This window comes from Camelina sativa, chromosome 8 (assembly GCF_000633955.1).
Source record: "Camelina sativa cultivar DH55 chromosome 8, Cs, whole genome shotgun sequence".
Lineage (NCBI taxonomy): Eukaryota > Viridiplantae > Streptophyta > Magnoliopsida > Brassicales > Brassicaceae > Camelina > Camelina sativa.
In genome coordinates this window covers 8,856,949-8,869,334 of record NC_025692.1, presented here as the reverse complement: position 1 = coordinate 8,869,334, position 12,386 = coordinate 8,856,949, and the positions used below count along the sequence as shown (strand labels likewise).

Here is a 12,386-nt window from a genome sequence, read left to right as displayed (position 1 = left end):
AGGCATTGCTCTTTAGAGACTCCAGAAGAAGACGTTGTTGTTCCTTTAGCAAATCATCAGAAGATCACAGACGCAAATTGCGTCCCTAGCGTTCGTGAATTCGCTACTTCGTCGTCGCGTAGCTCATACAACAAGAAACCTCCGGCGAAAGAGATTAGGGAAAGGAGAAGAAGCGTTGTGGCGGAGGAGGAAGGTGAGGGAGTGGATGAGGAAGAAGAAGAGGAAGGAGAGAAGGATTTAGTTGGGTTCTCGAGGAGTGAAGTGACGGTGATTGATACGAGCTTTAAGGTTTGGAAATCTGAGAAACTTGTTTTCAGGAGGAGGAATGTGTGGAAAGTGAGGGACAAGAAAGGTAAATCAAAGGTTGTTTCTAAGACTAAGAAGATAATGATGAAGAAGAAGAACAAGAAGAAGATGATGAAGAAGAAAAAGAGGAAATGTGATGATGATGTTGATGATGGTCAGATTGCTAAGAAAAGCAAGAAGATGAAGAGTTCATCATCAGTTCCAGACAATGTATGTATTGCTTATTCCATATCTTTAAGTCAAGTGATCCCAATGGCTTTGAATTAGTGTTTTGGATTAGGTCCCTGCAGTAGTGTACATCGACTTTATAAGCCAAGTAACTAAACTTGATTTTTGTTGCTTGTTAGATGCAGTCATTAGTATGACAATACCTTCGGCTAATAACATGTTTCATTACAGCATCTGCGCCATAGCGTCGAGGAGATATATGATGAACCAGAAAGCAGTAATGCCAGCCGACGGCAAGTTCATTTTAGCTGTATCTTGCTTTTAATCTATGGCTCCTACAGTATATTATAGCTAATGGCATATCGTCGTCTCTTAACCAGGTTGCCCTCTAAGCCTAGAAAAGAAGGTTCTTTCGGTATACATACAATGAAGAAGAATAGCGAAGCAGAGGCTCCAGGTTATCGGTCTTTGGCCTAACAGAGCTAGTTAACCAAACCAAGTTTCTCATTTATGTATATGATGATAACTGTTGTATGATTATTATGTAACATTCTTGTTTATGAAAAAATGTATTGCTTTTATCTGATTTAAAGAGAAGTAAGATCTTATTTCAGATTCAATTTCTTTTTTACTGCAAAAGTATACAAAGAGTGGTTGGCCTTATTTTTTTTTTTATGTACACTGACTTCCACAATCTTTGTTTCATTGTTCTCTCAAGAACCCTAACTCCTTACACAGGCAACTGTACGGAGAAAAGAGCTGATTAGTTTCGGTAGTCTACTCGGCGAAAGAGTGTTCATTCAATTGCTCCGTTGGAAGCGGCTCAACCTTCTTGGCTTTCCCGTCTTTCTTTGGGATAATCAGACCGTACCCTCCTTCTTTTCTCTTGTACACTATGTTGATCTCACCTGCCAACCAAAACCATATCGAAATGTAAGTAGTCCTGTCGATCTTCATTTGCGCATTTATTGGAGGAAACAAATAAACATGTCGCTTGCATACCAGTTTCTTCATTTTGGAAGCCGTAGAAGTCATGAGCGACTAATTCCAGCTGCTCAACTGCCTCAGAGACAGTCAATGGTGGCATCTCAAAAGTCTTGGTACGTACAATCTATAGAAAACCACAGGAAAAGTTAAAACATCATCATCATAAGATCAGCAAACACCAAAGATAAGGTAAGTCTGGACCAACCTCCTTGATCAAATCATCCTCTTCTTCTCCTATGCTCGAGTCAGTACTGTCCTCAGCATCCTCCACAACCGGCTCAATCACTGGTTCTCTTACCTTCAATCTGTTGAAACCTTTCATGTGCCTTCCATGGTCAGAGTCCTTCTCCTTGATCTTCCTCAGCTTCCTCTGTATTATCGTTGATACCAAGTCGATACAAGCGTACACCGTCTCAGCATCTTCCTCAGCACGCACAACACCATGCTTCTTTGTAAACAATGTCACCTTTTAAATACATTAACAACTGTGTCAGCTCCTACTATAACAGTTTATGGATTTGGACAGACATAATATACACATAGTTGCCTCATTATCAAAACACCTTGCGTGAAAGAAATGAATTTCAACTAATCAAGACTCAACAAATCGATTAGAATGACATGTTTTACCTCACATCTACGGATCCTAGGTCCTTTCCCGAACTCTCCGCCTCGAACAGAGAGTCTAACGTCAACTTCTCTAACGAGATGACTGTGTTTCTGAACAGATTTCCCAACTTTCTCCTCAACATGCTGCTTGATTGGCTCTGATAACTGTCACAACAATCTCACAATTCACCAAATTGATTGAAGTCAACAAAACTTCAACTACCAAAACCAAAACGTTGAACACATAATATCTACTTGACTAAAGAGTCTCAAGAGTCACGATCTAAAACCCAAAGTTCAAAACTGTCACAATTTTTCTCTTGTTAGATCTATCATAACCCAACACCAAAATCCTAACATCTCCCCCAAAGTTCAAAACTTTTCTAACAACCAATTCTCAAGAATCAAAATCCACATAAATTCAACTTTTTAATTCAAAATCCAATCAAATTTTAATGCTTGTAGTAAGCAGAATCCAAACCTCGAGGTTTTTGCCTTGGATGATCAACTTGACGGAAGCGAGAGGACCGTCCCACGACATTTTCACAGCTAATGAGCTTTTACAGGAACTGGGTTTTACTTGTTTCCGATCATCGTAACATATATGGCCGAGGAAATCTGAACGGAGCTTTTTCGATTCAATCCGGGTTGAGCCCACCATTGAGACCACATTGGAAGAAGATGAGCACGTCGGGGTAGAGATGGATACGAGGCAGTGGTGAAACTTAGTTTGAGAGAAACCTAAGAGTGTCGCCATTTTGAAGAGTGAGAGAGATATTCACAGGACAGATCCTTTTGGTGAGAGAAGTGAAAGAAGAGTGAAGTAGTGAGGAAGGGAAGAGGGAAATATTTGGATAAGGTGAAAAAAAATGGATAAGGATGCTGACTTATGCAAAACGACCAGACTTTGTAATTTTTACGAAGTGAGCCCCTTTTTATTTTCATGTATATAAATTATTTCCTTCTATTTTCAGATTTGTGGAACTAATAAAGGTAAAACTTGGAGAAATTAACAAACATAATACAATTATAAAATTTAGCGGTTTTGAATATTGATTAAATTGATAAAATTCGATAAATCATAATATAAAATATTATAGAAACTCTTGTGTAAATTGCGCAAATATAAAAATTTCTAAATTTTGTAATCCAGCATTGAATAAATCTAATATATTATTAGTTTTGTGATAAAATAATGAAAAGAGATTCACATTTGTATTTGATAAACTGTCTGCATGACAAAAACATCACTTGTTTGTGAATAATGTTAATGTAAACCACGAACAAATGACATACATCATATATACAACTCACTAATATAGATTATAGGGTGAAATTAGGTTGACCTCTAGTCATATCAAATAGAGAATAGTCTAACATTTACATATTTTGAGAAATCCAAGATGAGAAATAGGCAAAAAATATATTTTCCAAAAACCTTTAAATCTTACATATTTTCATAAATAAATGTTATGTATGTGAAATTCAATAAATTTGTAAAAGAAACCTATAATCGCAAATAAAAGTTAACCAAATTAACTAGTAAACACATATATATATGCAAGCAATTCACACAACTATTGTAAATCTCAACTCATGCAAGTTTGAACGAAGATGTCACGCTATTTGGATATATACTCAAATTTTCATTTTTTCATAAACCTTAAGTAAAATATAATTTATATCTGCATATATAAATGTATTTAATTTCTAGTCATTATATGTCACTAATTGTCAAATTTTATATCATTCTTACTACACTATTTTCCTTCTCATAATTGATTCTAATTTTAAAAAATTATATTACCACTTCTGAGGTTTTTAAAAATATTTTTATTACAGTTGAATAATAGCACATTCATATGTAACTTCAATTTCTATATAATCATATGTTCAAAACATATTATAATTTTTGTGTTATAAAGTATATTAGTTACAGTATTAGAGATTTAACTAATGCGACATTTTACAACAAATTACTAACTGTCTACTATATTATTTATCTCGTGTGTAGTGTACTTCTGAAGTTTTGCAAGCTAAGACAACAGATGCATGTCTTTTAAAACATTTTTTTAACAGCATAAAGTATCATGTATATTTTTGAAAAGAATATGTTAGTCTAATATCTTTAGACACGTACGTAGTTTCACTATAAAATAAAGACCATAAAAAAAAAATTCGGATTTGTATTCAATACATTCTCTTACATCACAAAATAATCATTTGTTTGTAAATAATAAAAATAAAATACAAATAACATTTGTCAAACTAATGAGTTTGGGCTTAGTTAATTTTACTTCTTGTCTTATTATTGGAAAATACACTAATAATAGATTTGACAATCCTAAAAAAATAAATAAACAAGAAAGCTTTATTTCTTCCAAAAATCTGTAAATCTCAAACACTAGAAACACATAAAATAAATATAGTATTGTGAAATTATATGAATTTGCAAGAGAAACCTAGTAAAAAATAGAAAAAAAGATTGCTAACTACACGAAGTATGCGACAACGCATAATCACACATGCCAAATATAATATTGTACTCTCAACTACACGAAGTAGATATATTGCATGACCATATGCATTAACTATATGACGTCATGTGGTTAACACCACAAACATACAATTCTGGTACTCTGGTTAATAGGCTCTGGCGTTGACCAATATTGACCAAAAAAATATTCTAATTTTTTAATGTATACTATTAAAAACCAAAAACATAAATTGCTATATCAAATATTTTCTATATTTTTTTTAAATTAAGACATATTCTATATTATATAACTAAATATTTGGTTTAGATCTTTAATGTATTAATTCTTATACTAATTAGTAATTTTAATTTTGAAGCTAAACTAATAGTTAAATAAAAATTATTAACAATTAATTTGAATACATATATATATATATATATCTATTAATTTTTCAACAGTCAAATATATTGTTTTGCAAAATCATTTTTTTGGATCTTCTATATATTAAAAATAAATATTGTGTGTTTTTGTTGTCTACAATCAAATATATTGCTTTTATTAAATAACAAAAGATCTTGTATTTAAAGAATCTTTAACTGCAATAGAAAAAAAACTAACTGTTATAAGACTGGATGAATTAGCATATATACAATATATTTTTCTATTGCAAAACTTAATAAAATTGAAATTACAAATCATTAATAATTTTTTTAGATATTAAAATTTTTATTGTACCATGAGTATATAATAATTCTAATGATTTTGATATGTATTGGGTTTGGTTCTAAATATTTTTGTTGTAGAAATATTTTTTGTGGTTGAGAATATTAAATAATATTAATTTATATTTAGATAAATTAAGTAAGAAGTCGATGTTTTTAAATTAATAATATTAAAATAAGTAGTTTTCTTATTTGGTTTATTACCACAAGATTATCTGGTTTGAATTAATGTTTTAATATCTTATGAATGATTTTTATTTCAATTTTAGTCTAGTTTTGAAATTGAATCAAAGGTAACTATTATAAGACTAAATGAATGGAATATATATACAGTATTATCTTTATTTTGGATCCATATATGGTTTTAATTATAAAACACCATAAATGATTACTAAATAATTTAATTAAATGTTTTTTATATTGGTTTCTAATATTAAAAACAAAAACAAAAATTGTATATTTTTATTGTTCAACGCCGATTAATATTGGTCAACACCGGATTCTGATGAATGATGTACCAGAATAAGATGGTTGTGATGTTGAGCACATGTCATCATATAGTTGCTATATGTGGTCATACAGTACATATATTTCGTGTAGTTGAATATATATTTTTAAAGTTGACGTAATGTATTGTGATATAGTTTGTGTAGATGATTCCAACGCCGATCAGTTATTATTATTGTAAATAATAATATCATATTGATACGTAATTTTAGTTTATATATAACTGCATCTTTAGAAATTATAGTTTATATATTATATAGAGTGAATTGTTGAAATAGTTAAGATTTGAGTAATATAATCTTTTAAAAAAATGATTGTCTACCTATATACTTATAGAACATAAATGATTTTATAATATACAGTTATACATTGGCACTATACTACTCCAGCTAAGGATTTGTTTATTTATTGATTGAGGGATTCACAGCACTTTGCTCCGTAAGAAGGCACATCCTAAACAAAATATTACAAGTGGTACAATTTTGAATTTTTACCAATCACAATAACTTTACCAAAAACTTTATTAAAAGCTTTATTCTCAGCTTTTTGGTACAACTTTCACGTACAGATTTTTCTTACAGCTTTACACTATTCTGTAACTGTTTACCGCTTCAGCTTACAGCTTTTCTGTAAAGCTTTAGCTACTTTACCAATTGTGGTTTCAGAGTTCTTCTCATTAATATTCTGTTTCTGCACCAAGCTTGTTTACCCAAATCATAGTTGTCATTAAAAACGCTTTTGATCTTTTCTCTTGCAACATTTGTTTCGAAGCAAAATAAACCAGAAGTTTATGCATAAAAAGAATTATTGTAAGCTTGTAAATGTTTTGAAGCTTATTAATATCAACTAGCTTAGCTTTTTCAAACAATAAATTGACAAGTTATTAGCCACATGATTATATACAAATATCTTTAAAGTGGCCTAATTAAAATGAAGAAAAATATCCTACACACTACACAGACTGTAAAGAACGATAAAGAAATAAAAAATATCAAAGTTGGCCACACAAAAAAGGAGAGGACGGAAATATCATTGCAGACAAAAAAATATCTGTTTGAAAAAAAGGATATCGCATGTTTAGTGTAAGTTAGGCCAAAATATCTTTAGATTTTTATTCCTTAAACCAAAAGTCATTAGCTCCACTACTACACACTGGCGCGTAGAGATTTATGTCATCCAACCAAATCGAACATTTTCTTTTTTCTTATACATGTGAGTATGTGACTTGTGAGAAAGAAAAAAAAGAAACCATATATGCTGCTGATATAGTAGAAGTCAATTGTGGTTATCTGCCTGTCTTAATATCATAGGTTCGAGTTAAAGTAGTTTTTAAGTTTTTGTCTCAAGATCATCATGTGCATATATAGTTTATAAATTCAATTTCGCCCCACATTTTGTCTTTGTGATTATTAAACTAAAAGTATTTTCAAAATAGTTGTAGTTTGTCAAAGAAGTAAAGTATTGATAATAGAATCAAAAGCCGGTGTGGTTATGAGTTCAAGTGCAGCTTTGAACTTGCGACTTCAGAAAACCTTTTATACATTTTGCTGACTAAGAAATTTGTAAAAACGTGTTTTATCACATTTAGGGTTGAGAAATAATGGGATTGTGAGTTCGAATCTCATTCTCATACCTTAAATTTTCAAAAATTAAAAATAAACTAAATTTAATCTTTGGTCAGTATTTACACACCGGCCAAAACATAATGAAAATAACTTGATACTAATATATTAGAATCACGTAGCTCTTTGGGCCCTTGGCTATATTATAACCATTTTCTTGATTTGATTTGTTAATCTATGATCATTAGTGTCAGCCTGTCAGGCATTACACTAATTGTTCTTTTCTATTAACCTAGTATTCTACTAAGTTTTGGTCAATAACAAAGAAAGTCAAAAAAATATATATACTAATAAGTACAAACGGACGTGAGTGGAATGACTGAACGAGAGAGCGAGTAGAAGCTATCTGTCACACTCGCGGGCGGGTGAGGAGACAGAGAAAAAGAAGATATTTTAGTAGTCTTTCGGACAGCTACCATTAACAGTGTTAGATTACAACCAAACACGTGTCTTATTCCTACCACCGAGAACACCAAGTTTAAACAAGTGTCTCTTTGTTGTTGTCTTGTGCCTTATCTCACACTAGAAAATATCTAGCCGCGGAAAATATAAAAAAACTTCTAAAAACTCTAATCACCTTGTCTCTACCCTTGACCCGTCGTGTACTCGTGTGTTTGTTCTTTCATTTGATTTTAAATCCATTCACGCAAACAAAACAATAAGCAACGAGGAAAAAAACCAGAAATGCTGATAAAATTTGGTAAACTATTGGTCGATAATCATTTTTTAAAATAAATTGAATATCTAATAAAACAATTTACAAAAGTGAATGATCGGAAAAGGTGGTTCCGGTATACATGGACGATGTTATAAAAATGACCGGAAAGATTCACTAAAACAGTTTAAAACAATAGAGCAGAGAGGATATAATAAATATTAGTTTGGTCGTCCAAATTCTTTTTGTAAAATCGAAATTAAATACAGATACTACTACTATTTCATAAGAAATCTTGAATGACAATTTCAGATTTTTTATATTTTTTTTTTGTTAAGATGACATTTTCAGTAATGATGATCGGTTAATTGATCTTTAACAAAATTCTGGTGTAATAAATTTGATTTTTTTTACCAAGAAATTAGTTTTTAGAAATAATGAATAATGGTATTATTTCTGTTAGAAAAATATTTAACGTTTTCAGATAAGATAAACTTAAATCCATGTGCCCTTGATTTCTTTTATTTTGTGAGAAGGAAAAAAGAGACTAAAATATCCGTATTATATTTAAAAATAAATAATAAAACTAATATATAAAAGAATCAAATTGCAAAACTATGTACCAAAACAATAAACCATTTACTTTTTTATTAATAGATAAATTGAATATTTAGATACTCTTTTCGCCACTTGCATTAGATATTTTTTTTATTGGGATTGATTTTTCGATTTTATCCTAAAAAGTCACGAGCAAGATTTTTATAAACCAATCTGTTCACAACAAACTTGAATGTTGAAATATAATTAAATAAATAATTACAAACATTTGTAATTAATTACGTAAGAGATAGCTTCATTAAATTGATAAAAACAAGCAATTCAGTACATATTTCTTCCACATCGATAAATATGAAACACAGAGCAAAAAAACCAAAGGCTTAATAGCCACCACAGACCACACCTTATAAGAAGGAAAAAAAAAAGGTTGTTTGGCGTATTGGATGATCTCTTTGGAACTAGTAGTATATAAATACAGTATTTTGCTGATGTGGCAAACGTGGCCACGTCAGCCAACCATACTAGATATTTTGTTCGAATCGCTTCACCGTTAGATCATGGTCGGTTCACCACCCGCTTTAAATCTCAACCGTTAAAAGATTCGCTAGATTTTTTCTAGATATTTTCATTTTCTCCACACAAATATATTATTATTACTATAAAAGAATATTTTATTTTTTTATTTCTTCTCTTTCTCTGTCTCTTTTATTATCTCTCCCACCTCAACAAATATTTTTGATTTGTTTTGTAACTGTTTCTTCTCTCTTCTTCTTCTCTTGAGAGAACTTTGCTTCTTCAATCGACGACGATTTTTAGGTTTTTTTTTTTAAGTGGAGATGAGTAGTAGCGTGGAAGTAGTTGAAGTCACGATGGAGAAAACAGTTGAGGCTGGCGGCGGAGGAAAGTTATCACGGAGGAAGATGCGAAAGAAAGACGGCGGAGGCGGAGGAGGAGGCGATGGTTTGGTGAAGTGGGAGAGGTTTCTTCCTAAAATCGCGTTGAGAGTTTTGCTCGTCGAAGCTGATGATTCGACTAGACAAATTATCTCTGCTCTTCTCAGGAAATGTAGTTACAGAGGTCAGTTTCTGTGTTTCTGATGATTTGGGAATTCGATTTGAGCAGTGAATCTGATTTCGTCTAATGATTTGGAATGTTACAATTTAGGAGTCAAAATTAGAAAGTCAACGATTTTGTGTCGGTTTTTGCAATCTTTTAGTTTCGGACACAAACATAGATTCTTGTCTAAGAAACGAGATTGACCTAGAGTGTATACAGTTTGAGTTTCTACAACAAGCTCTTGAAAGGTTTGATTTTAATGCTGTTGGTTTATTTTGTGTATGATCTATCAGTTGCTGCTGTACCTGATGGCTTAAAAGCATGGGAGATGTTAAAAGGAAAGCCTGAGAGCGTTGATTTGATATTAACAGAGGTTGATCTACCTTCAATATCTGGATATGCTCTTCTTACACTTATCATGGAGCATGATGTTTGCAAGAACATCCCTGTTATAAGTACGTTGACATTTACAGCTAACTCTTGTTTCAGTCTTTTTTTTTTTTTTGAATCCATTGGTATGATTTTGGGCTTATTGTGTTGTTGTTGTTTATTTTTCAGTGATGTCGACACAGGACTCGGTGAATTCTGTGTATAAGTGTATGTTGAGAGGTGCGGCGGATTATCTTGTTAAGCCGTTGAGGAGGAATGAGTTGAGAAATCTCTGGCAACATGTCTGGAGACGACAAACTGTATGTTTTCATATATCCATCTTTCTTTTTAAGCTTATGTATATGTGTTCTGAGTAATCTATACAACTTAAAACCCGTTCTTATATAAGTTCTGGGAAATTTCGTTGTCTTGAAAAGATAATTGAGTTCTCAGATTTGTTTTTCTCTGTTTTTTTTTATCATCTTGACAGCCACTAGCTCCTGATTGCTTCCCAATGGATGAGAGTGTTGGACAACAGAAACCCGAGGGTGCTTCTGCAAACAATTCAAACGGAAAGAGAGACGAGCATCTTGTAATTGGGAATGGTGGTGATGCTCAGGTTAGTTTGCTGATCCATGTGTGAATTTGGTTCTGTTCCTTGGTGTTTTGTTTCTAAACCGTTTGGTTAATCTTTGTGCTTGTAGAGCTCGTGTACAAGACCTGAGATGGAAGGAGAGAGTGCAGATGTGGAGGTCAACGCGAGAGACTCATTACAGATGGAGTGCGCAAAGTCTCAGTTTAGGGAGACAGTTCTAGCGAATGAGATGCAGAGTAAGCGAGTGCTTTTCATCTTTTATGCGAGCTAGCAAAAGAAGTTCCATCAGTTTCATTAGTTAACCCTTTATGTTTCGGTTAATTCTACAGACTCGTCGAAAGAAGCCATTGATTTCATGGGAGCATCGTTTAGAAGAACTGGACAACGTAACAAAGAAGAAACTGTTGCACAATACGAATCTCGGATAGAGCTTGATCTCTCTCTGAGAAGACCAAACGCTTTTTCCGAGAACCAATCTTCTGGAGACCGACCCTCTCTTCATCCTTCTAGTGCCTCAGCTTTCTCACGGTTAGTAGTCTAGTTTTCTGATTCCCTCCTTCTGTCAATCTTACAATTGTTACTCGTTCTTTGTATTGACTACGTCGCTATGTTCTTGTTACAGGTACGTACACAGACCATTGCAGACACAATGCTCAGCTTCTCCTATTGTTCCTGATCAAAGAAAGAACGTTGCGCCAAGTCAAGATGATAATATTGTGATATTCAACCAATACAATTCATCTGAACCGCTTCCAAATGCTCCAAGAAGAAACGATGCCTGCTTCTACACTGGAGAGGACTCACCAGGTCCACCATATAGCAATCAGATGAATTCTTGGCCTGGACAAAGCTCTTACCCAACACCAATGCCCATCAATAATATACACTTCAGGGGTCCTCCTAACACAGCGTATGCATCTGCAGTGGCTCCTACTTCAGTCTCCCCAAGTCCTAGTTCCGTTAGCCCGCATGAATACAGTTCCATGTTTCACCCCTTCAACGGTAAACCCGAGGGTTTGCTAGAGCGGGATGGTTCCATGGACTTAGATGAGAGAAGATACGTCTCTTCTGCAACCGAACATAGTGCAATAGGCAATCACATTGAGAAGAAGAACGAAGACGGATACTCGTCGTCAGTTGGGAAACTTCAGCAATCTCTTCAACGGGAAGCCGCTTTAACGAAATTCCGGATGAAGCGTAAGGATAGATGTTTTGAGAAAAAGGTATGAACTAACTTTGATTGTTTCATCACAATAACGGCTTTGTTAAGAAGAGTGATGCTTACGGCTTTTTGAATTACGTTACAGGTCCGTTATGAGAGCCGGAAGAAATTGGCAGAGCAACGTCCCCGAATCAAAGGGCAATTCGTTCGTCAAGTCCAATCCACAGAGGCTCCTCAGTGATCAAACAAATTGATATACATTATTAATACAGTTCAATTTTGTATCAACTAGGGGGATTTTGTTTTCTCCGATACAAGTGCTGTTCTTGTACACTAATTCCACGTAGATAGTGGGTGTTAGATTTGGTGACACTCTTGTGTGTACTTGCAGCTTTTGAGTTTCTTGTTGAGTTTAGGTAGGATCTACCCGTAGATTGTAATTACTACATACGTTTGGATTGTAGTTGTGTAAACTTGTTTGCAAGAAGAGTTAAATAATATGGACAAAGCTCAGCCTTACCAACTAAAGAAGTGAAGATAGAATAGTTGATAGCCTCGTGCCTAGATTACACAACACACGTCTACGAATCTGG

General features: G+C 33.2%; 3 protein-coding genes across 3 annotated transcripts in view; 2 read left to right on the top strand and 1 right to left on the bottom strand.

Moving 5' to 3' along the window:
* Window positions 1-1,087, top strand: part of LOC104709344 — a 2,201-nt gene extending 1,114 nt beyond the window's left edge. The window contains exons 2-4 of the mRNA XM_010425974.1: window positions 3-516; window positions 706-767; window positions 855-1,087. Coding sequence (XP_010424276.1) covers window positions 3-516; window positions 706-767; window positions 855-951 — 673 coding nt within the window. The 3' untranslated portion in view covers window positions 952-1,087. The remainder of the gene's footprint in view (window positions 1-2; window positions 517-705; window positions 768-854) is intronic.
* LOC104706762 (ribosome-binding factor PSRP1, chloroplastic) lies at window positions 1,083-2,931 on the bottom strand. The gene is made up of 5 exons (XM_010422973.2): window positions 2,552-2,931; window positions 2,092-2,235; window positions 1,667-1,927; window positions 1,477-1,585; window positions 1,083-1,382 (listed from the first exon to the last, which is right to left on the bottom strand). Exons 1-5 carry the CDS (start codon window positions 2,825-2,827, stop codon window positions 1,252-1,254), a joined length of 921 nt encoding a protein of 306 aa, XP_010421275.1. The 5' UTR covers window positions 2,828-2,931; the 3' UTR covers window positions 1,083-1,251.
* LOC104706761 (two-component response regulator-like APRR5) lies at window positions 9,297-12,321 on the top strand. The gene is made up of 8 exons (XM_019228385.1): window positions 9,297-9,688; window positions 9,961-10,122; window positions 10,226-10,356; window positions 10,527-10,655; window positions 10,741-10,867; window positions 10,961-11,159; window positions 11,254-11,854; window positions 11,939-12,321. The coding sequence occupies exons 1-8, from the start codon at window positions 9,448-9,450 to the stop codon at window positions 12,032-12,034; spliced, it is 1,686 nt and encodes a 561-aa protein (XP_019083930.1). The 5' UTR covers window positions 9,297-9,447; the 3' UTR covers window positions 12,035-12,321.

Excerpts from the sequence above, each read along its gene's own strand:
- LOC104706761 (XM_019228385.1), top strand. The coding sequence starts at position 9,448 with ATGAGTAGTAGCGTGGAAGTAGTTGAAGTCACGATGGAGAAAACAGTT. Across the intron at positions 10,123-10,225 it reads CAAGAACATCCCTGTTATAA|TGATGTCGACACAGGACTCG; the intron begins GTACGTTGACAT and ends TTTATTTTTCAG. Across the intron at positions 10,357-10,526 it reads ATGTCTGGAGACGACAAACT|CCACTAGCTCCTGATTGCTT; the intron begins GTATGTTTTCAT and ends TCATCTTGACAG.
- LOC104706762 (XM_010422973.2), bottom strand. The coding sequence starts at position 2,827 with ATGGCGACACTCTTAGGTTTCTCTCAAACTAAGTTTCACCACTGCCTC. Across the intron at positions 2,236-2,551 it reads TCCAAGGCAAAAACCTCGAG|TTATCAGAGCCAATCAAGCA; the intron begins GTTTGGATTCTG and ends TTGTTGTGACAG. Across the intron at positions 1,928-2,091 it reads CTAGGATCCGTAGATGTGAG|GTGACATTGTTTACAAAGAA; the intron begins GTAAAACATGTC and ends TGTATTTAAAAG.